This window comes from Periophthalmus magnuspinnatus, chromosome 15 (genome assembly GCF_009829125.3).
Source record: "Periophthalmus magnuspinnatus isolate fPerMag1 chromosome 15, fPerMag1.2.pri, whole genome shotgun sequence".
In the NCBI taxonomy this organism is placed as follows: Eukaryota; Metazoa; Chordata; class Actinopteri; order Gobiiformes; family Gobiidae; genus Periophthalmus; species Periophthalmus magnuspinnatus.
In genome coordinates this window covers 29810937-29836409 of record NC_047140.1, presented here as the reverse complement: position 1 = coordinate 29836409, position 25473 = coordinate 29810937, and the positions used below count along the sequence as shown (strand labels likewise).

Here is a 25473-nt window from a genome sequence, read left to right as displayed (position 1 = left end):
AATAATAATAAAATAAATAAAAATAAATCAATAATAATAATAAAATAAATAAAAATAAATCAATAATAATAATAATAATAATAATAATAAAAAATAACATCCCACCCCATCTCAGCCCAACATATAGAGCACAAACCACCAATTAAATATTCACAAATATTACAGACAACACAACAGCTACGTATTGACACACATTTATAACAACACCTGAGATAAAGCATTGCCACACCTGGAAAAATCTGTATGTACGTCCTCTTATTGTGTATTTAATTTATTTGAGTTTCGGAAAACGCATCATATCTGAGCCATAGAGAGAAAGAAGCACATCTAGGAGATTTCCAGTGTAGTAAGGTGATGTTTATAAAGTGTCCATCACAAATCTATTACACGTACACGACCCAGAACATGTTCGTTTGTGTCCTCACGAGGCACAAACTCCTTCAGTCTCCCAGTTCGCTCTGCGCTTCAGTAACTGGCAGCTGAAAGTCATTGGCCATGTGGCTTTTATTACGCTCCCATTATGAGGCGGGGGGTTTGTGTGTGAGTGTTTGTGGACGGGGGGATGGTCGTCTTCCAAACAGTTCAATGTGGGAATGGACCCTCGTGCCCCCCCAGGCTCGGACTTAACCCCGTTTTGTGTTGTGTGTACACATGCACAGCCTAAACCCAGGGACACAGGCCGACTTGTGCGTTCACATCAGGCGAAAGACGAACACTGTACTTTCTTTGTTTTTAGCCAAATGTGCGACACAAAACCTCGTCTTTTCTTCCAAAAAAACTGTGGTGAATTTAAATGGCTGGTATTTACAGTCACCAGCGTGTTTTGGAAGATAAGACGAGGTTTTGTGTCGTACATTTGGCTATGATTGTAAACTGTGGGTTGACTAAATTTCTAAGCAATTAAAAATATTCCAATACAAGTGTAAACATGAAAGTCTTTATGATATTTCCAGTTATATTTACAAAGTACAAAGACATTTTCTGGAGAATTAATAAATAGGTTATATCACAAAACATGCAGAGTAAAACTTGTAACTGAAATGTGCCGCTCTGCAGGATTGAGATTCTTTGTCTATTTGCCTGATATCAACATTCCCTGGGGGTGTGATGCTAACTGTAGGCACTGCTCCGTCTGAAACTCTATTATGTTTCAATCTGAGCTTTGTTTTAACACAGTCCAACCATAAAGAACTGACTTAGTTGAAACAGATGAGCCGATTTGTGCTGTTAAACAAGCCTCTCAGATTACCTTACAGTCACAAGCTAGCTAGCATTAGCATTAACAGTTTTCAGTTAGTTGTGCTCACCTCTTTTGTTGAAAACGCTTAAACAGGATCTCGAACGCTTGTGTTGATCCCAGGCTCCCGAAAATGTGTTGGTTAAATGCATTTTGTGTTTTGTTTTTTGTTTTTCTTGAGTTTCAAACAATTTTCAAGCTTTTTTTAGCCTGTGTTTGCTAATGTGTGCATTGTGTCGCTACGGGAACTGATGAACATTCTGCCATACACATGCATATAGAACCCCCCAGTGTGATGTCACTGCGGAGTATCAATTAATTATTTAAATAACTGGTGACAAATTAAATAATTATCTGATTAAGAGATGAAGAAGTATGTTGAAGTAGAAATTAATAAATAAAATAAAAAATAAATAAATAAAAAAATTAATTAATTAAAAATAAAGACAAAAAATAAATACAATAAAAAAATAATAAATAAATATAAACAAAATAATAAATAAAAATAAACAAACAAACAAAAAAAATCACTGACTAATTGGCTACTGAAATTATCATTAGTGTGCCCTAATTTATGGACTTTAGATAAGATATTGAAATATATATCTCATAAAAACCTAAAGCAGGACAAGCCACTGCCAAACCTGGATCATGTACAACAGTGGCTCAGTTGGTAGAGCGTTTGTCCACTGATCTGAAGGTTGGCGGTTCGAATCTATGGGAAAAAAAGAGATGGAAAAGCGCTATATATATGCAACCATTTACCAAATAATTTCAGGTTTTTCCAGACTATTTCAGTCCGTGTGTGAGTAAATATTTACCAAAGACTTGAGTCAACACCACTCGACTGTTTTCACTCCTCGCTATTGATTGTTTTTTTTCCCTAAAGATTGTATTTCCATTTGTCAGATCTTCTTGTCGATTTGTATCTGGGACAGTAGACATCCCAGCGCCTCTAGAGGGAACGTGAGACTCACCGGGTGGACACTGAACGCATCTTTTTAATGACTCAGCGCATGAGACATTAAACCCTCGTCGATAATGCTTTGCCGTGCCTGATTTGTGTCATGGACCAAAGAGGGGACCTGTTTAGCTGTTGCACACACAAGCAAATACAATACAATTAATCTCTCACATGACGCTGGCATCAAGTCATATCCTCAAAATGGAGATTGACAATGGCTGCGCAGGAAGAAGGTTTAGTCAGCGTCCTCGTGACCTTTTGTTTCCTGTCGCTGCGATGGAGCGGAGAGAGGGAGGAAAGGGCCGAAGACGGGGTGACGAGCTGAGTAACGCGCAGAGTCACAGGTCAGACGGCGTTAGAGGGAGACAGGAAGTGGACAGGATGGGCAGAGGTTCAAAGAATCGACATACGGAGCTAACACTCTGAGAAAGCTAATGGAAAAAAGGGTCGAGATAGCATTTTAGCGGGGCTATTTCAAACCTACAAGCGTTTTAAGACAGAAACTGGTTCAACGAAAGGACAAAACCACGAGCAACGAGTAAAGCAAATGTGGTCTGCTCCGTTTAGCGTAGTGGAGACGGGAGTGAGCGTTAAACTAGAGGAACAAAACAACCACTTCATAAAAGAGCAGCTCAGGACAACAATCGGCTGTGCATCTTCATCTCAAAGCGACTAACCACTCTACTGAAAATAGCGAAGTACAGATATTAGCCAAACAAAATAAACAATTTGAGACGGGAGATAAACAGGCTATTTTTGTGAGAAAAGATGATCCATATTTGAACGGGAATGGGAGACGTAAACATCATTTATCTCCTATTTATAACTCCTTTCTCAGAGCTAAATCAAAACAAGGAAAACGATAGGGATAGCCGGTTTGCTAACAGGTGTGAGAGGAGCCATTAGGGGCCTGAACGGCTCCTTCCTTCAGATATAAGGCAGTGTCCAGCAGTAATCTGACCAGAAATGAAAAAGTGGCGTGGATGAGCGGCCAAACGTCTTCTCTCTAAAACAGGGCTGTCCAAACTACGGTTCAGGGGCTAAATACGGCCCTCAGACTAATTTTGTTGGCCCTCATGCCTTCTCCTAAACTGACCCAACTGATCAGGATGTATTTTTTACTACAAACTGAAGCAATTCTACCTCTGTAACCTGAATAACATCACATTTCATTGTGACACAGACCTAAAAAAAAATCTTCAAAGTCTAATTAAAAGTACAACGTGTCCGTCAAACCTGTGTTAAATGAACCGTTCGACTCCCTCTATCGACACTGGCCGTACATAATCAAATCTTTCTTTTGCTTTAGCACAGAGTTGTCCAAACTTTTCTCATTAAGGGCCACGTATAAAAACATAGACAAAGCTGAGGGCCGATTGAGGGCCATAGTCTGGTCACCAATTCAGTGAATACTTCAAATCTGTGTGTTTATTACAAGTTAAACTGAACCACTAGAGCTTTATTCATGCTTAAATCCTCAAAGGAATGCATTAAATATTTGATTTTCAGAAATGTACAGTAAAAAGTACTATTTAAGGTAATATGGGCCAATTCATGTAGAAGCTTGAGGGCCGAGAAAAATTGGTCTGAGGGCCGCATTTCGCCCCCGGGCCGCAGTTTGGTCATGCCCGCTTTAGCATTTTATAATTCTCAAACCAAAAACCCATCAACATAAACCAGTTCTTAGTTTTAGACGTGGCAAAAAGTGAATATCTACACATTTAAAACACTCGCATGAAGAACAAGAACACTGATTCATTTAAAGCTGCACTATGTAACTCTTGCTGTGGAGAGTCCGCCTCCCGCTCATCACTATGGAGATTGTTTCACACTATGGCATTAAACTTGCATCTGTTTAATTATAGATGAAAAAACTTGGAAAACATGTATTCTGACGAGTAACGTGGCCTGGCGCTCGTCTCCGTGGCGATAGATATGTTTAATGTCATATTGTGGAACATTCCGGGATAAGCAACAGTAGATCTATATAGATTTATTGATTGTTACGAGTCATTTTACATGGAAAAAAAAGGAGAAATCAATATAGTTCATGGGATAATCTTCGAAATATGAGAAAATAAACATAGTTACCCATTAAACTGAATGAAACACAGTTAATTTAAATGAAGTTAACTGCATTACTTAAAGAAATTCCCTTTTTTCAGCGATACTTTTGTAAAACATCCCAACAACCACGGTGATATTGATACAGCAACCTGCAATAATTACCGCTAAATTAAATATTAAGCAGATATTTCAATATTTTTGCACACCTGTGGTCGTTATTCTACTCGTTATGTCACCGTCAAATGTAAGACTTTAATGTGAGACCATTTTTCCCTTAACTAGAGGCTCTGATCTGCGTCTTCTTGAGGAAAAATCTACCGTCTGTGATCGCATCTATCCATCTTTACCTGTACATTTTTCTTCAGAGCTGTTAAATCATTCAAACTTATGTTCAGCAGCGCGATGCAAAGGATGAGAACCACACGAGACAAGTGGAATCTCCCCGTCTGCTGCAGCTGGGGGGCTCTTCTCGTCTATTTCCATCCTCCTCCTTGCTCCTTTCTCCAGGCTCCTCCACTCTTTTTTTATCTCCTCTGTGTGTGTTTGCATTGCTGTTCCTCTCCCTATTGTCCGACTGCTTTTATCTACCCCCCCCCCTTTTCCCCAACTTTATAAATTATTTAACCTGCCAGAGTCCGTTATCTTCCCTTGCGTTGCGGTATTAGATTTGCCAGGTTTAATCCCTTCCCTGCGCCGGTTCCTATCGCGTTTTTAAAGTTCTGCTAAGCCCCGAAGCAAAGAGAGACATTTTTATCAGCCGTTACTGTTCTTACGTTCTCATTATTCTCGATATTCAGGAGGCATATGGTGATTTGACAGTTTCCAGGCTGGCATTGACACTTGTAATTAGCAAAGCCCACGCATTTGTGAAAGACTGCGCAGAAAAGCAGAGGGCAATTATTCTAAATGAGTCACAAACCGTGTTCGTAATCTCCATTTAAGACTGTTTTTCTAGTAAAATAAGTAGCACTATTGTAAAGGGCCCGTATTACACTATTATTGCAACTGTTATTGTCAAAATAATATCTGTAAATGTAGTATTTTAATTAAAACATTGCTATTGTAGGACGTAGCAGGAGCCCGGTGTCTTCGTCCAATCCCCGGTCGCTATTGATTCTGAAAAAATCACTAAAAATCGATTTAAATCTACTGAGGATTGTGGAGGACTGAAGGTCTGTCAAACACTGGGACTATTTTGACCGACTGGGGCTCCCGTAGGAACTGCCTCTGCTGACCTCACTCGTTATAACAGTGTTTGTTTATTTGGGCGTAATTGTTTTCCGCAGGGTTGTTCTGATATTGACACTGGTATCGGTCAAAAGCTCAGATGCTGCACATTTTTCAGGTATCGGCGAACACTCAGAGTAAATCACCAACTCAATACGAGTCTGCGTTTTACAGAATGAGGACTCGCAGATGTGAGCGCTGCTGCTGTTAATGTCTGTGGCTAATGCTAACGCTAATGCCCAGAGCAGGTTAAATGTAGTGGAGGCTTTGCAGACTCTTAAAACACGCTAATAATGACAGAAAAGATGTTCGTGTTAGTGGTTTGATACCTTCATTTAGCCTTTGGTGCGGACGCTGAATTTAGTAAAATAACTACGGAGAGTGCAGCCCGACGACAGCGCTAACACGACGACACTGTAAACACGACGAAAGTGCTACCACGATGACAGAGCTACCACGACGACAGTGCAAACACGATGGCAGCGCAAACACGACGGCAGCGCAAACACGACGGCGGCGCTAACACAAATACAGTGATAAAACGACAGCACAAACACAACAGCAGCGCTAACACAACCAAAATGCTAATACAATAAGAGTGCAAACACAACTACAGCGCAAACACAACAACAGGACTAACATAACAGCAGCTCAAACACGACAACAAACATGCAAACCGACGACAGCGCTAACACGACAACAATGCTAATACAACAAGAGTGCGCACGACAACATCGCTAGCACAACAACAGCATAAACACAGTAGCAGCGCGAAAACGACAACAGCACTAACGCAACAACAACAACACTAAAACAAGAGCGCAAAAACACGACTAGAGCGCAAACACGACAACAACACTAACATGACGATAGCGCAAACACAGACTTCGTTTCCTCTGCGTAACGATGTGCTCCGACGCTCCGATCAGGTCTTTTTCCAGGCCTCGTTGTTTTTTTTCTCGTCGCTCTGTGGATCAAACTGAACAAGTAACAACTTCATCATCAGGACCATTAAACATTTGACACTTTACTCTCAAAATCTCATCGTTTCTTGTAGATTTTCTTTTGAGAGACACATTTACTAGTTTTTTTTTTTTTTGCTCTTGTATTGCAACAAAATTGAATAGCCTTGGTCTACGTGTTCACACTACGCAGTATCGGACTAGTATCGGTATCGCAGTGCACGCTAAGGCTAAGTATCGGTATCAGATCGGAACAGCACTGATTTTCTGTTATTTTCTGTTAAATTATCTCTTTGTGTTGTGTGTTTAATCCCTCAGTAGAAGAAAAAATTCAAATCTGTAACTGGACAAAACGTTTTAAAATGAAGACTGAAGACTCCTATCATTTTTTTTATCCAGTTAAATTTGAATTTTTATTATGCAGTCGCAAACACCGCACCAATTACTTGAAGCGACTCAATCTAACCTGTTACTAGAGTGGATGTATTGCGTATTAGCGCCGTAGCCTCGAGCGCACGTTGTATTTTTCACCACACTTCACACTTGGCGGCTGTCGCTAATCTGGATTTATTTTTGGTGTTAACACTCGCAACCCCCCGAGGTGTCGTCACGAGAAGGTTCGCTATAAAAGGTGAAACGCGCACACTCACACTACGGCTCTTCTGGCTCTTCTGACTCACTTCACCTTCCCCAAAACGCGTCAGTTCAAATTCACGCTCCCGGGCCGGTCCCTCCGAGCCGCAGATCCCTGGATGAGCTGAGGCCTGTCGGGAGCAGCTGTTTTTGAGTTTCGACATTTTTTGACAATCTGCCCCGGCATGTGCAGCACGACGGGAAATTCACGCTGTAAATCCAAACGCCGGCATGAGAATGAGATTATGAGAATATGGATTAGTGAAGTTCGGTTCGGTTGTTACGCTAAAGCAGGCATGGCCAAACTGTGGCCCGGGGGCGAAATACGGCCCTCAGATAAATTTTTCTCGGCCCTTAAGCTTCCAGGTGATTGGCCCGTATTACTTTAAACAGTACTTTTGACTGTACATTTCTGAAAATTTACTTAAACAAGCCCGAATAAAATATTTAATGTGTCCAGTTGAGGATGTAAACATGAATAAAGGTCGAGTGGTTCAGTGTAACTTGTAATAATAACGCAGATTTGAAGTATTCACTGTATTGTTGACCAGTTTATGGCCCTTAATCGGCCCTCAGCTTTGTTTTTGTTTTTTTTAAATATGTGGTTCTTAATGAGAAAAGTTTGGACACACCTGCACAACCTGTCAAAAGTTTGGACACGCCCACTCGTTCAATGTTATTATTTTTATTTTTTTATTTTTTTACTGCTTTTTACATTCTATATATATACACAGAAGGCGTCAGATATATGAAATAAGATATATGGAATTATGTAGTAATGAAAAAAGAAAAAAAATCTATTCAAATCCTCAAACCTGCCATCAAATATTTAGCAGAATTATTGAACTTTTCTTCTTTTCTTTTTTGTCTTTATTACATAATTCCATATATCTTGCTTCCGTATGTATATAAAATGTAGAAAGTAGTAAAAAATACTTCTGTCTGGTAATCAAAAGTTTACACACATCAAATATTTTCTTTGTTTTTTCTGTTTGCATTGCATTTTAAACAGGGCCCCCATGAAAAAGAGAACCCAAAGATAAATGAATAAATACATACATGAATAAAAAAATAAATAAAATAATGTATTAATGTATTAATAAATGGAATTATGTAGCAAAGAAAAAGTTACTCTACTAAACTCTGCTAAATATTTTTCGACAAAGCAAAGGGAGGCAACTTTAAGGATTTGAATATAAGAAAAAAACATTTAGTAGTTATTTAACTTTTTTCTTTGCTGTATAATTCCATGTATCTTGCTTCATATATGTGGTGTATTCTGTGTGTATATAAAATGCACAAAAAAATTAAATAAATAAAAATATATGTGAGCATGAAGCACATTCTGTTGGCTTTATTTACACTGAAACATTATTATAAAAAACCTGCTGTTTACTTCCTCATGTTCTAATCCAGTTGTTTTCGTCTGTTTCAGTTCAAGGTTTGGAAGAAATGAAGAAGTTACTGTTGCTGCTTTTGGGCTGCGCCGTCCAGGTAAAAGCGACGCACTCTCACTAGGGACGGGACAATAAACAATAAAAAAAAGGGGTCTGTTGTCCGGGGCCCATAATATTAATTTGTATTACAGGGGGCCCATGTGAGGCTTATTGCCCCAGGTCCTCCAAATCTCAGTCGACGGCCCTGCTCATCCATAATATTCTGTTAGTTATAAATATTATCATGATATAATCGTTAATTGCAATTATCTTGGCTAAAATTTCAATATCGTTCTCTCACATGACGTTAAAAATATCAAATATAATCGACCCTGGGCCTGTCTCAGTAACAGTTTACAGAGCGATATTGCGATAAACGATAATATTGAAACTACTTAATGCCACTGATTCATTGATAAAATAAGATAATTCCAGTAAAGCCATTTTTAAAAAGACAGGATCATTAAAAGACGTGAGCTGCAGCAAAAAAATGGCAGAATGAACCAATAATTAGCCATAAAAGTCACTGATCCAACCTGCCACAGCTCAAATCGTATCATAAAACAACGATAATATCCAAAATCTCCTTATTTTTGTGATGAAAAATAAGAAATATTAACCCGCAAAATGTCGTATCAGACACATTTTTACCATATGATCCTAATTTGTGCCTAAATTCTGTCAGATTTGCAGAACAATTATACCTACGTTTTCCAGGACTTAATTAGTAAATTGGATTAGGAAGGAAAATGAGGTTTGCCGCTTACGATAAAAAATAATCACTTTAACACAGAAGTAATGACGTTAAATAGATGGCGGTGATAATGTTAGCGGGTTAATACAATGACTCTATTCAGGCTGAGGTAAAAGACGATTTAAACGGCTCAGATGACGCTCCACCATCTCCAGAGCTTTATTTTTTACATCATTCTCTCTGTTTTTGTCTGTAAAACCCCTCACCACACACTTTATACACTTTTCTCACACAGGCGTTAACATTTTCTCACATTTCTCTCTCGTTTAAACTCTCTCAAAGTTCAAACCTTCGTAGGCGTCTTTGTCGGTGCAGAACGTTTCATCGACGTTGTGGGTTTTGTCGGTGGAGAAAACAAATTGCAAACGTACAGCACTTCAGAGTCACACCGCGATCCTACGTTTATGTAATATACAGGAGACACGGCACGGAGGAGACTGATGGACAATGGTCTACAGTCCAACAGCCAATCAGGACGCAGAACACAATATGCTGTAAAAAATGCGCAAAAAAAAATCTGCGAAACAGCGACAAATGTATTTTTATTTCACTATTGTGTCTGTAAATCATGATATGAACATTAATAACAGACAAATCAGGCGCCTTCTTTCCCTGAGGTCACTCCCGCTAGCGTTAGCAACAGGTTTGATTGACAGCGTTGCTAAGAAGGAAGGGGCGTTACCTGATTGGCTCTTTGGTTGCTATGATACACGCTTCTTTACACAGTCTATGCTCATATTCGTTTGACTGCGTATAAACAAAACGCATTCGTAAATCTTACTTTTTATTCTTGAAAATCATTAGAACTCAACATAGGATTAAAAAAAACATGAACACCTGAATAAATTAATTTAAATTTTCTCCGCAGTGTGAGAAGAAGGAGGAATATATCGACCGAATCCAGACGTTGGATTTTGACACTAAAGCTGCTATAGCGTCCCACATCCAAGAGGTGCGTTTGTTTTATTCATTTGTAGAGTAATATCAAAACCAGACCTGCAGATCATTCCAGTTTTTTTTTTTTTTGTAGGTTACTCATAATCAGGAAAATGTCGTGGACCTTCAGTGGTTGGAAAGTGGAGACGTTCCCCCTGAGGACCTGGACAGTCTCTCCCGAAACCTGGCGTTCCACCTGAAGCACTTGGTCGATGAAAGAGACACACAGCTGGAGGTAAAAGAGACGAGCCTGAACGAGGACAAAGACACAGGGAGTTTAACCGTTTGTTTATTTAAAACCGAGCAGACGCACGAGTTAAACATTTTTAAATACAAGATTTTAGGTCCAACACGCATTAAAAACAAGAGTGATTCAAATGACAAGACAAAATAGACGGGGACAGTTTGTAGATGAGATAAAAAAAAACAAAAACTCAGTGAATGTTTATGTGTAGCGTGTGTGTAGTGTGTGTGTCTGTGTGTGTTTGTCGTGCGTGTGTATGTGTGTTGTGTGCGTGTAGTATGTGTATATGTATGTGTAGCGTGTGTGTATGTGTGTAGCGTGTGCGTGTAGTGTGTGTGGTTCTAGCATATGTGTTGCATGTGTATATCTGCGTGTCGTGCGTGTGTATAGCGTGTGTAGTATGTGTGTAGTCTCTGTAGCGTGTGTGTGTAGTGTGTGTGTAACGTGTGTATGTGCATGTATATGTGTAGTGTGTGTGTAGCATGTGTGTAACGTATGTGTACGTGTATGTGTGTAGTGTGTGTGTATGTGCATGTATATGTGTATGGCTGTGTGTGTAACGTGTGTGTACGTGCATGTATATGTGTAGCGTTTGTTTGTGTGTGTGGCGTGTGTGTGTAGCGTGTGTATGTGCATGTATATGTGTAGGGCGTGTGTGTAGCGTGTGTGTAGTGTTTATGTGTATGTGTCTAGCGTGTGTGTGTGTATGTGCATGTATATGTGTAGGGCGTGTGTGTGTGTAGCGTGTGTGTAGTTTTTGTGTGTTGTGTGTGTGTGTGGTGCATGTATATGTGTAGGGCGTGTGCGTGTGTAGTGTTTGTATGTGTGTGTGTGACTGGTGTTGTGGGGGTGTGTGTGTAGCGTGTGTGTGTGTGTAGCGTGTGTGTGTGTGTGGTGCATGTGTGTAGTGTTTGTGTGTAATGTGTGTGTGTGTGTGTGTGGTGCATGTATATGTGTATGGCTGTGTGTGTGTGTGTAGTGTTTGTATGTGTGTGTGTGACTTGTGTGGGTGTGTGTGTGTGTGTGTGTGTAGCTAAACCCTGTTGAAGTTGAATGAAAGAGAGAGAACGAGTGAGGCCTGAGCTCAAGGGAAAAACTGCAGAAGAGAGATGTGCAGATAAAACAAAAAAATACAGTGATTGAAAAAAATCAAACCCCGTGTGACCTGGTGGAGGCTGATCCTCTGTTCAGTGACTCCAGGTGTTTTATTTATTTCTTCTTGGACTTTCCTCTTACTCTTGGCCTTAGACTTAACCTCAGCTGCTGTTTCACTCGGAGGAGGCGCTGAGTCGAGCGAGTGTGTCCCTCCCTCCAAAATTAAATAAATAAAAACTACGATTCTGTAATAAAATGAGTACTTTGGCTTTGGATGGCTCTGTGGAAACTTTTCTTCTTTAACGTTGACCACAAATCAGCCTCAGGAAGGAAGGGGTGAAGCTGTTAACTGTGCCATGGATGAAATCTCCGTGTGTTTCTGTTTTAAATGTGTCATTACGTCGGTTTCAGCTCAGAGGAGGCAGATGCACCGATACGACCAACTTTGTCTATCAGAGTTTTAATGGCCTCCAGACCATCACTGCTCTCAATTAAAATCCCATTTCCTCTCACAGGCCTCAGATGAGGATCAGCGGGACACTCGCCTCCAGCTTTAGGCTAAAATAGTAGTAGAGTTTTGTTCTAACGATCAAAGTCATTATGTTTAGAACAGTGTGAAATTAAATCAGTGGACAGCTGTAAAGAGACAACTGAAGTGTGAACGACTAGTTTGTTTATTTTATTTGTTTTTGTTGGTTGATTTGTTAATTAATTATTTTATTTTTTTTAATTGGGGGGGGGGGGATTATTTGTTGATTTTATTTTTTATAATTTTTTTTTGTTGATTTTTTTGTTTACTTGTTGATTTTTTTTGTTGTTGATTTGTTTAGAGATTTTTTTTGTTGATTTTTGTTTTTTGCTTTTGTTTGTTGATTTGTTTATTTATTTTTTGTTAATTTTTTGTTTTTTTATTTGTTGATTTTTTGTTTTGGTTTATTTGTTGATTTATTTATTGATTTTTTATTTTTTTTATTTTTTTATTTGCTGATTTTTTTATTTTTTTTTTATTTTTTTTTTTGGGGTTGTTTGTTGATTTTTTATGTTTTATTGATTTGTGTTTTGTTTAATTTTTTGATTTAAAAAAAATCTGTTTATGGATTTATTTGGTTTTGTTTATTGAGTTTTTGTTTATTTTTTTATTTTATTTGTTGATTTCTTGAGTTGGTGATTTGTAGATTTTCTTGTTTTTTTGTTTTGTTCATTAATTTGTTGACCTGTTTATTCATTCATTCATTTCTTGTGCCTTAACATTCACAGCTGACCTTTCACCTCTGACTTATGCGACCCCCTGACCTCTCTGTGTCTGTCTCTGTCTCCGTCTCTTAGACCATAGTGGAGCTGACTCAGGAAAGAGACTGTGTGCAGTTGTCTCCTCTGGGCCCGTGTCCGGCTCAGTCTCCGAACGGCTCCCCGAGTCTGAGGAGAACCGAGAGCCGCCAGCACCTCTCCGTGGAGCTCGCGGACGCCAAGGCTCGGATCAGACGCCTACGGCAGGAGCTGTGAGTCATTACCGCCGCTCTATACGTCTTTATTTATTTAGTGACACCACAGGTATCATAGCAACCAAAGAGCCAATCAGGAGAAGATGGCAACGCTGTCAATCAAACTTGTTGCTAACGCTAACAGGAGCGATCTCGGGGAAAGAAGGCGCCTGATTTGTCTCTTATTAATGTTCATATCTTGATTTATGGACAAAATGGCAGAATAAAAACAGCAGGATCATGTAGCGCGGGTGAATACGAACATTTTAAGACCAAAATGAGTCGGAAACGCACCGATAATCACTTCCTATTTGTAACGAAGCGGCGAGCAGGTTAGCTACGTCCATTTATACGTACAGTTTATGAGGCAGCCTGATGTAAACAGGAAAAACTGTGAGGTCAGTGGGTCAAACGGACATGAATAACCCCGGAGCAGAACGGAACGTGCTTTGAAATAAAAGGAAAATGATCTAATTTGAGTCTTACTAAAACACTGGACACCTGCAACAATGAGTCACACAGGAAGAATATTTACTCCACTTCCTTCCACCGTGAGTCGACCTAAACTGACACGCCTAAATTTATAGTTAGTTTAGAATTTATCAGCGCTGGAACGAAGTAAAAGTAGTAAAGTACTGTAGTTAAGTGTGGATTTTAGGTTTCTGTAGTTTACTTAAGTACATTTTACAGTGGATACTTTTATTTTACTGCATTTAAGAGCGGTACTGTACTTTTCAGGAGTAGAAAGTATTAAGTATTTTTTATTATAGTCTGATCTGCTGAAAAGTCTGAGTGTTTATTTTTAACACGTTCATAATTTTAGCAAAACAAAAATATAGAAATTAAAACGTACAGAAAAAAAGATCGATTCAGTTGTTTCTGTTGAACAAAATCCCGCTTAAATCTTTATCAAAATCACCACATTTGAAGCTTTAAAATATCTCAAAATCTGCGCGAAATACTTTTACTTTTTGCTGTTTAAGTACATTTTTAACAGGTACTTCAATACTTTTACTTAAGTACTTTTTTTCATGTGAGTTAGTTTTATTTCTGCCTTTGTACGACAAGTAGATCTGTCACAATAACACATTTTGAAGCACGAAAAACGATAAATTCTGTTTTTTTCCGCTTATCCGGATCTAACTTTAACCCTAACCCTCCCAGACTTCCCTCACCCCAGACACGTCCTCCAGCTCCTCCAATGGGACCCCAAGACGTTCAATGGGCTCTTTAAACCACTGATACGATTAAAATACAGCAACATAACGCCAATAAAATCATTTTTAAATAAACTGTATCATAAAAAAAACATGAGCTGCAACAAATTCAATCATTTCTATTCAATTCTCTCCAGCTCAGACCTTAAAAATAATCAAAATCTTCCCGTATTTGCAAAGAAAAAGTCCTCACGATAAATATTGAGCCTCAAAAACATACAGCTCCTGAACGATACGTCGATGTGGTGATTATTGTGACAGGCCTAACCCCCAGTATCTCACACAACCAGCAGTGTATAATTTACTTTGTGCGTCGTATCGTCGTGTTTATTCTGTGTCCTCGGTCGATGTAAGTGACGGCTAACCACAACTTAGCATTACACTGAACGTTGGGCTGTAATTAGAGCCGCGCTTCTGTGATCAGCCGTTAGCGCCGTCTCTCGAGGGGCGGTGAGGTCGTTTTGATCATTTGCGTATCGGCGTTGTGTCACGTTAATCACTCTATCATCTTATCGTTCAGTAGAAAAAAAGCTGGGATTATGTATTTTGGGGCTCAGTATTTATCATGTGTAGTTTTTCTATGCAAAACCGGCAAGATTTGGAGTATTTTTTGCCGTAATATGAAAACATTTGAGCTGTAAAGGGGTGAATAAGTCAATTTCAAGGCTAATTATTGCTACACTCTGCTGTGTTATTCGTCGCAGCTCATGTTTTTTTAATGGAAAAGTCAGTTTAAAATGGTTTACATGAGTTATCTCGCATGATTTATGTCTTAATTTGTGCCATAAAGTTGTTTCGGTATCGTCTGTGTGATCCGTCAGTCGTCCAGGTATGATCCGTCATACTCTAGTCGTGAACGTGTTATTAGCCTCCGCATCCTCCGGTACGGTAGCGGCTAACGCAGAGCTAGCCTGGGAGCGACTACGATGTTTGTTTGACTGGTTTCGGGTCACCGGAGTTGCCATTTCCGAGCTGTTCTTTCAAAAAAATATATCCTCGTACGACGTTGACGAAAAGAATCAGGCTTCACAAAGACGGAGCTAAATTAAAATGAAAAATAGTAGGCAAATTTACATAAACGTTGGATCTCAGTGTGACTCTGAAGTGCTGTACGTTTGCGATTCGTTTTCTCCCCGACAAAACCCACAATGTCGATGAAACGTTCTGCACCGACAAAGACGCCTACGAAGGTTTGAACTTTGAGAGAGTTTAAACGAGAGAGAAATGTGAGAAAATGTTAACGCCTGTGTGAGAAAAGTGTATAAAGTGTGTGGTGAGGGGTTTTACAGACAAAAACATAGAGAATAATGTAAAAAATAAAGCTGACTATAGCACTGAGAAGCTTTTCAATGTGGTTTTAATAACTTCTTGGAGATATTTGACAAAGTCTCTGGTATTTTTTAATATTCTGGACTAAAATACAACATAACTAGCTAAAAATCTGTTGCTAGACTAGTACTATTTTGAGCGTTAATTACAAACAGAGCAGTGTGGGGAGCAGTGACCCATGTCCCAAGGCTCCAAACGCACACAAACGCACACAAACACACCCGAGAAGGGGGGTTCAAAGACGTCTGTTTGGTCTGTTGTCCTGGGCCCCAGTGTCTTGTCTTACAGGACCAGAATCGGACCATCTCTCTATTCATTTATATTTTTTATTTATTTATTTATTTAAAAAAGGGGACAATGCACATTAATAAACATTACAAAAAAAATAATGTAAATGTGCCCGAGTTAGCTGGGATATTAGAGGGGGAGGGGCCCGTGTGAAACGTCTTGCCCCCAGGCCCCCAAAATTTCTGTCCCCGAGCCCGTCGACAAGCTCCTCTCCCACGACACAAAAGCAGCAAAGAAAACTGCTCGCCAAAACGACAGCACGAGTTCAGTGTACGCCTGACCGTCGCGACCACATGACAAAACACAAACACTGCCATAGCAACCAGCGAGCTAATTTAAGAGCTTTAGCTTGTACGGCTAACAGCAACGCAACTTTATGACTTAACCTTTTGAAGAGTAAGAGGAGGCGACGATAACACATTTTGAAGAACGATGTATTGCAACGGAGAAATATTGCGATAAATGGTAATATTGAAATGAAACTATAGTAAAAGAAACATGTGGTCAGTCGTTCCCTGTTTATCGTTCTAAAAATAACCCACAACAGGCGAAATCCGTGAAGTATCAGCTTTATTTTTGATGATTATTCTCTATGTTTTTGTCTGTAAAACCCCTCACCACACACTTTATACACTTTTCTCACATTTCTCTCTCGTTTAAACTCTCTCAAAGTTCAAACCTTCGTAGGCGTCTTTGTCGGTGCAGAACGTTTCATCGACATTGTGGGTTTTGTCCAACGTTTATGTAAATTTGTCTGAACACATTCTGTACTGGACAGGAGACACGGCACGGAGGAGACTGATGGACAATGGTCTACAGTCCAACAGCCAATCAGGACGCACGACACAATGGTCTACAGTCCAACAGCCAATCAGGACGCACAACACGATACGCTGTAAAAAAAAAAAAAAACATGCAAAATTGTGCTAAAAAAACTTTTTTCCACGAGCGCCGTAAACTGAAACATATTTGAAGAACAAATGGTGCGACATTTTACCTTTAAGACTTTTTTTTAGGTCTGTGTCACAATGCAGTGTGATGTTATTCAGGTTATAGAGGTAGAATCGCTTCAATTTGTAATAAAAAATAATTTATGATCATTTGGGCCAGTTTGGGAGGACCGACAAAAATTGATCTGAGGGCCGGATTTGGCTCCTGGGCCGTAGTTTGGACAGGTCTGACTTGGGGAGTTAGTTAATGAGTCATGGAAGTTCATAATTCAACGGCTTAAATCTCATTGTAAAACAGAAAAATAACCAAAATTTCTCCATTAAACCAAAGAAAAAAATCCCCCCTGATGAATAAACATGGTCGGAGAACACGCCGGTGGTTCAGTTCATTTGCATCGTGTGTGGAAAACCATCTCTGAAACCCCTCGGAGCCAGCTGCGTCCTGATGGGAGAAACTCGAGTGTACAGGTGTTTCTAATTTGTCAAACGCGACGCCAAACACGGAGCGGAGGGGGGGATTAACCGATGAAACAAACGCATTGACGATCGAACATCCCGTCTGCGTCTCATCTTCATCTCCACATCATGAACTGAACAAACACAATGATGGTTTTTCCTCATTGAAACGCTCCCCAGATTCCCCAGGAGCTGTAATCAAACAGTCAGATGTAGAGCTGCAGTGTCGCTGTGACGCACACGAGAGATAAAGCATCTCAGGAATGCACCGTTTTCTCTTCAAAGCGCCGCCACAAGTCGCTTTTCTGCTGAACTCACTGTTTGTGATGGAAATAAAGCAGCGAAAGGCGAGAGGTGGGCGCATGTTTACACGATTATCTTAAAATTACAACAGGAGCTCAGTTTGTCGGCTGATTCGAAGGTTATTGCGTTGAATCTCGGTCAGATCTAGTGACCCACAAGCTGTAGGTGCGATTCCGCCTCCCACAGATGAATGCTGTCCTTGTGTCCTTGGGCAAGACACTTGACCCAACTCGCCTGTGAGTGGTTCCTTGATGTAAAGCGCTTAGAGTGACTTGAAGGTGGAAAAAAGCGATTATAAAAATGCGATTGCCCTCACCATGTACGAAATTATATTCAAAGAAAATACATTTTATTATAATTTTTACAATAGTGAATAAGAAAAATATAGTTTATTATAATTTTTAGAAAAGCGCAGAAGAAAAAATACAGTTAATTATCATTTTTTACAATAGTGAAGAAGAAAAGAAAGTTTATTATAATTTTTTACAACCGTGAATAAGAAAAGAAAGTTTATTACAATTTTTACAATAGCGCAGAAGACAAAAATTGTTTATTATAATTTTTGCAATAGTGAATAAAAAAAATTCAGTTTATTATATTTTTTATAAAAGTGAAGAAGAAAATATACAGTTTATTATAATTTTTACAATAGTGAAGAAGAAAAAAATACATTTTATTATATTTTTTTACAATAGTGAATAAATAATACTTTATTATAATATTTACAATAGTGAATAAGAAAAAATACAGTTTATTATAATTTTTACAATAGTGAATAAGAAATAAAATTGTTTATTATAATTTTTACAATAATGAAGAAAAAAAATACAGTTTATTATAATTTTTACAGTAGTGAAAACCTGTCAAAGCTGTATTTACGTTTGAATAGAGGTCATTACTGTGTCTGAACTATAACCTCGAGCAGTGACTTGTTTTGGAACGTGAAGTTGTCTCGAGGTTAAACTTATTTGGAGCTTAGACAGAGATAAACACCAGACGTGTCCTGATCTCAACCTCTCAAACACAAAACGCTCTGCCAAGTGAAGAAACGGGGTTAGTGGGTTGACCTGTATCTTTTAAGTACTTCCCATTCGTGTTTCCTTATTTGTTCTGCAGAGAGTTACTACAAACATCACAGCTTTTTTAATGAAATCTTTGACTTTTTGAAGTGCGTACGATAGACACGCATAGTTAACATGATTATATTTAAGATTATAAACTAGTTTGCCCCCAGTTTGGTGTCTAATTTTACTCCCTGGATGGACACGGGCAGCAGATGTGACATAAATATAGGTCATTTCCTTATTTGTTACCTAGCAACCACAGTGTAAACAAGGCCCACGTCTAATTTATGCGATAATCGTTATTTAACATGTAAAAAACTATGAAAACACTGCTTAAATGGTCCAAAAATATGCTGTTTCTCTGCATTTTGGATGGAATTAGCTCTACTTTCTATAATCATCAGTAGTATTATCCCACCAAACTAAATTATAATGAGAAAACTATGGAAACCTGACACATAAACTTCATTAAAGACGACTTGTGTGTGCTCTATAATTATAATCTACGACACCCATGGATCAAAACGACTCGATAAAAGAAGCTTTCAGTCTTTGCAAACTGCAGCAAACGTCGCCTGTAAACGTCACCGCAACAAAGAATCGGCAGCTTCGATGGAAAACTGCGGATCATTTTGGCGAGCAGTGGATTTTTTTCATTAGTACCAGGGCCGGTCCTAGCTTTCAAGGGGCCCCTAAGCAGAAAGTGTCGCTGGGCCCCCTCGGCAGTGGATGTACCTGGGCTCAGTTATTTCTGACTTGCATTTGACGACATTATGACTCTGCTCTCATCACCTTGACCTATTATATTTATATTTATATGACCAAAAGACTGAAATGTTTTAATCTAACTTGTAAAACAAACATTGAAAAGTACCTCGGCGCATCTCTCTCGATGTAAAAACAGATAAAAGAAATGTAGGCAGCAGATATTTTGCTACTATATATAAAAAACAAATGTAATCTTTATACCCAAGCACTGTTTCTAGTATAACTTTACATATTATATTATTTTCTTGGGGGGCCTCTGGTGTCCTTGGGGCCCCAAACAGCTGCTCAGTCTGCCTAAAAGCTGGACCGGCTCTGATTAGTACCAAAATAACGATGCGACGCCGCTGAATCCTGACCGTATCGCCGCTTAAATTAAACAACAAAGTGCGTACGTCACAGCGGGCGTGTACTAGAGATGGTGAAAACGTAAAATAAGTGTTTAAATTTTGCTCAAACCTGCACGAATCACTCCAAAAAACAACTTCGAGATGTGATAATTGAGAAGCAAACAACTATAACACGTTTAAACGCTCTAAAAAAATCGATTTTCTGATCTGATTTAACTATTTATCCTTTGTTTTTCCTGTGTTTTAGAGAGGAGAAGAGCGAGCAGCTTTTGGACACGAGGCAGGAGCTGGAGAACATGGAAGCCGAGTTGAAGAGGGTCCAGACGGAGGTAACAAAACCGCACGTGTTCGAATACTTCACATAGACATTCATACAGTAGCACACTCTCCACCTGCTCCTCCCTCCTCCCTCTTTCCTCTCGGCGCTTTGTTTCTACAGCGCTGCCAGGCTCTAATCAGATAGCTTGTGCTTTAGCTCATTATAGGCTATTGGCGCTATCTATAGGCCAGCGGCAACCTCTCATGACTTTTGATTTGAAGTGGGCGGAGCTTGGGGGCCCGCTGGCTGCTAAATACACGTTATAAACAGGGTTGATGAGTTCACGGCGTAATGGACTCGTGTGAGGAACGCCAACTAATGCCGTTTCAGATAATCTTCCTAATCTAACGCATGATAACGGCATTAACCCATTGACGCTTTGACACGCATCTGCGCCGACAAAGTGGAAATAAACCTAATCTGGAGGAAAACTTTTATTGAAACGTGATTATCAATGAGTTAATACATATATTTTAATTTTCTACACAGATATAAGACTTTAGCATAGTGGTTAAACTTAAAGACAACGTGAACGGCTGGATTTTGTGTCTGATTTACTGATTATATTAGAGTTTGACCTTGTTGAAAATGTATAAAATGCCATATAAACACGAGTTATCAACTTTCTACAGATAATCTATGTAGCACCAGTTAATTATTGCCGAACTCTAGATAATCGTAAGCTTTAGAACTCACTTTATTATTACAAAAATCTGCATTATAACAGTATTAACTTTAGTAGACTGGGGAGGGGAGTTAATAGTACTGTTTACCCGGGGCCCCTCACAAAGACGTCTGTAATATGCATTTTTGATTAGACAGTATGTAGTGTGGGGCCCCTCAAGCTGATTTGTACCCAGGGCCCACAATTTGGCGCTACACCCCTGGCTGCCCCCATCTGCAGCGCTGGGCCATAATGAAGTAAAAATGGTTAAAAACTGTAATTAAGTATACATTTTAGACATAGAAACTGGATCATTTTTACTTTTACTTCACTACATTTGATAGAACTGAAAAGTATAAGTACTTTTTGTTATCGTTTGGGACCTGCTGAAAAGGCTGTGAGTTTATTTTTAACACGTTTGAAGTTTGAACAAAACAAAGACACACCGATAAAAACAGCAAGTGAAAAAAAACTATGAATTCTGTCGTCTCTTTTGAACAAAATTCAGCACAAATGTTTATCAAAATCACTACTTTTGAAGAGATACTTACTAGCTTTTTACTCTTTATGTACATTTTTAAACGGATACTTAAATATTTTCACTTAAGTAGATTTTTTTTTATGTGATATTTTTACTTTAGTATTTTTTTTGTTCATGTATCTGTAGTAAAAGCTGAAGTTAAATCTGTCAACTGGACAAAACAATGTAGGAGTGAAGACGTTTCGCTGCTCGTCCACGCCACTTCTTGACAGATTTAACTTCGGCTTTTACTATGGATCAGACCTGGACGACTGAGGGATTACACAAACATCTGGTATCTGTACTTTTATTTAAGTAACAAAGTGAAATACTTCTTCCGCCACTGCCCATCTGTGCTACATAATACTGACCTAGAGAAGTGATGTCATTCGAAACCCAGTAGTAGCTTAATGTCTAGTTTTACCTCATTATTCTACTTTATATGTACTTATCTCGTGTATCTGTGCCTTTACTCCAGAGTTACCAGCTGATGTCCGACGCCCGGTCAGCTCGAGCGTACAGGGACGAGCTGGACGCGCTCCGAGAGAAAGCGCTGCGTGTGGACAAACTGGAGAGTGAACTGTGTCGATACAAAGAGAGACTCCACGATATCGACTTCTACAAGGCCAGAGTCGAGGTGCGTGGGCTATAATCCATCACATAAATAATTTAAAGTGCTTATTGACAGTTTGGACTCGCCATTTCACTAAAACACACTTAAGATCATTGTGTTCCGTGCACAGTAGCATGCTAGCTAGCTCACTGCGTCTCAAAGCTAACGATCAGTTTTATTAAAATTGGAAAAAAACATAAAATAAACAAGTATCAACTGTTAAAATTCACATCAATAAAAATAAAAACAACCCCAAATATTTTTATATGTAGAATACTTCAGTTTATGATGTTGTTTTAATATTTATTATGTCTCAATTAGCATTAGCGTTAGCATTGAGACACAAACTCACTCTCTCTAAACACAGAAGTGTCTGTGGTGAACTATTCATTTTATTTGTAGTGTTTAACGTGTTTTCGTCCATCCTCACATCCCTGTCTACTGTCCGACCCTAACCTCTGACCTCTGACCCCTGACCCCTGACCCACCCGCAGTTCCTGTCCACTGCCCCATCTTTAAATATTTATTCATTTTAGCGTGAATCGGTAAAAACCTCATAGAAATGCCAGAGTGTGGCCTTTTTTAGGTTTAAAATTGTACTTCCTGGTTGGAAAATCATGACATCACACTACGGAATTCCATAACTGTTACCCAGCAACCATGTGCTACACTCAACCAAAACGAATACAAGAAAACACCTTTTATTTGTTTGGAATCATGTTTAAAGTATCAGAAAAATGTGTTTCTTGTGTAAACAGTGAGCTAGCATGCACAGCAGCACGCTAGCTAGCTCACTATGTTTCAAAGCTTATGCTAACTTATTAAAAACATGAAATATAAAATAAACAACCTAAAATCCAAGTGAATTCAAATAGACTACCCCATTATTTTTATATGTAGAATATTTCATTTTGTGGCGTTGTTTTAAAAGTTATTATGCCTCAAAATTTGGATTAGCGTTAGCATTGTTTCTTGTGTAAATTGTGCCGAATTCTCCCTAACCTGAGACTTTCTACTTTCTGTAATTTTCAGTATATTTTCAATGTTTCTTCACAAACTGCTTCTTGATTTATGTAAAACTATGATTTTAAAAAAAAATATATACAACACTTTTTTTCCCACCAAATTAAACAGAAATTGGAGAATCATCACACTCGCTTTAAATATCACGTACACGAGGTAATATACATATGTAATGTGCTGTTCAGGAGTTGAAAGAAGACAATCAGATTTTGCTGGAGACAAAGAACATGCTGGAGGAACAACTGGACACGAGCCGGAGCCGCGCCGACAAACATCACCACCTCGAGAAGGAGAATCTGCAGCTCAAATCAAAACTGCACGATTTGGAGACGGTAAGAATTCGTTTTCAGTTTTGCGTACACAACCAGTCAAAATACAAATTCCAAATTCGCCCCTGTAAATGCTAGCTAAGGATGAGACGTCGTGATAAAAAGGGTCGACAGTAATCGTTCATGGAGAATTTTATATAATCGTGATAATCAAAACAAACATAACGACCAGAATGTGCAGAAAAACGACTTATCCACAGGGGAATCAACGGGGGGGACAAAGAGGTCTGTTGTCCCGGGGTTTAGGGGCCCAGAATTGGACTCTCTTACTATTAATTTGTATTAGAGGGGGGCCCATGTGAGACTTCTTGCCCCGGGCCCCCAAATTTCAGTTGACGGCCCTGCTCGTCCAGAATATCTCCGCTAGATCATAGTTATTTTCACTGACGACAAAGTACAAGAACTATAACAGTTCTTTAAACATGGACCTTATTCATAATATTAAAATTAGAATTATTCATATCCATAACATTTTAAACTGTCAGCAACTTTTATAATTATCGTGACATAATTGTTAATCGCAATTATTCGAATCGAGTCTGTGGTATTGACAGAGGATTGACTGTAGTTTTAATTAAAAACTCAAGCTGTTTTTTTTGGTAATTAGCAATGACCCGATCTAGATTAAAAAGTGAGTCATTGCACAAATCCACTGTTCGACATAAACATCACTGGTTGGTTGTTTGTGCTGTAGTTGTGTCCTTGGGCAAGACATTTAGGTGGTAAAGCGCTGTATAAAAACGTGACTACAATGTTCCCTTGTTTATCGCAGGGGCCACGTTCTAAAAATAACCCACAATAAGCGAAATCCGCGAAGTATCAGCTTTATTTTTTACACTTATTCTCTACGTTTTTGTCTGTAAAACCCCTCACCACACACTTTATACACTTTTCTCACACAGGCGTTAACATTTTCTCACATTTCTCTCTCGTTTAAACTCTCTCCAAGTTCAAACCTTCGTCGGCGTCTTTGTCGGTGCAGAACGTTTCATCGACATTGTGGGTTTTGTCGGGGAGAAAACAAATCGCAAACGTACAGCACTTCAGAGTCACACCGCGATCCGACGTTTATGTAAATTTGTCTGAACACATTCTGTACTGGACAGGAGACACGGCACGGAGGTGGAAAAAGCATTATATATAAAAAGTGACCATATCTGACCCTCGTTTTGTCTGCAGGAGCGTGACTTGGACCGTAAGCGCATGGAGGAGCTGTTGGAGGAGAACTTGGTGCTGGAGATGGCTCAGAAGCAGAGCATGGATGAGTCTCTGCATCTCGGCTGGGAGCTCGAGCAACTCTCCAAAACGCCGGACCTGACTGACGGTAATAAACACCAGCTTTGACTAAATATCAATGTAAAACGAGGGAGTGAGTGACTTTATATTGTGGGATCTAAGAGTTTAGGAACAAAGGGTTTAAGGTCATTATCTCATTAACTGTGCAACACCAACTTCTGCTTCGCTTCCATGTTATTAAGCGCTGTGATTAATATTCAACGACTTTTAAGGATTACCTACAGCCGTATGTGTTTGGACAAAAGCAGATAAGAGGCTTAAACTGCAGATCTGGATTTTTTTTGTCTAAGGCGAAACTACACTTAAGTGCTTTAATCCCTAACTGAAATCCTGCTCTCTGGATAATTTGGTGTATTTCTTTTGTTTTAACTTTCTCGTAACACAGTCCCGCAGAAGTCTTTGGGAGAAGAGGTGAACGAGTTGACGTCCAGCCGCTTGTTGAAGCTGGAAAAAGACAACCAGACTCTGCTAAAGACGGTGGAGGAGCTCAGGGGCGCAGCGACGCAAGACACTACGGCCAAACTGTCCAGAGCGAACCAGGAAAACCAAACGCTGAAGCAGAAGGTAAGACGCCCTTTGGATCGTAAAGCATTTGGTTTATGTTATTAATTGGAACGTTCTTAAGTTCGCAAAAGGTCTCCTCGTTGAGAAATCCCACACACGTCGCCCGTGTCGTCGTCTCCCGGGAGCTGCGATCAAAAACAATGACCTCATCCCCATTACCCCCTGAGATTTACACTTTGGCCCATCGCTCCTGCAATACATCAAGCTGCCAAACGACTTGAGATCTTTTCACCCAGAAGAAGACACAGAAAGGCCTGGGTGGCACAAAGGCAAAGCTATAAATCGCAGTAGACGGGTTTTTTTTCCTTTTCGAGCACTGACACCCAAACGCCCCTCGCTAAGGAGTCTCTCAGCTATTTTCAGAAGTATAAGCTCTTCTCTGAGCTC

General features: G+C 39.3%; 1 protein-coding gene across 7 annotated transcripts in view; it reads left to right on the top strand.

The window, feature by feature from the left end:
- ccdc88ab (coiled-coil domain containing 88Ab) overlaps window positions 1–25473 on the top strand; it is a 109163-nt gene that overhangs the window by 47276 nt on the left and 36414 nt on the right. For all 7 annotated transcript variants that reach the window (XR_008648982.1, XM_055227379.1, XM_055227378.1 and 4 more), the window contains exons 5-13: window positions 8526–8584; window positions 10149–10232; window positions 10311–10451; window positions 12882–13054; window positions 20006–20087; window positions 21740–21898; window positions 23083–23229; window positions 24406–24550; window positions 24908–25086. Coding sequence is in view for 6 of the 7 variants with exons in the window: in XM_055227379.1 (XP_055083354.1) it covers window positions 8526–8584; window positions 10149–10232; window positions 10311–10451; window positions 12882–13054; window positions 20006–20087; window positions 21740–21898; window positions 23083–23229; window positions 24406–24550; window positions 24908–25086 (1169 nt within the window). In the remaining variant the exon portion in view is untranslated. The remainder of the gene's footprint in view (window positions 1–8525; window positions 8585–10148; window positions 10233–10310; window positions 10452–12881; window positions 13055–20005; window positions 20088–21739; window positions 21899–23082; window positions 23230–24405; window positions 24551–24907; window positions 25087–25473) is intronic.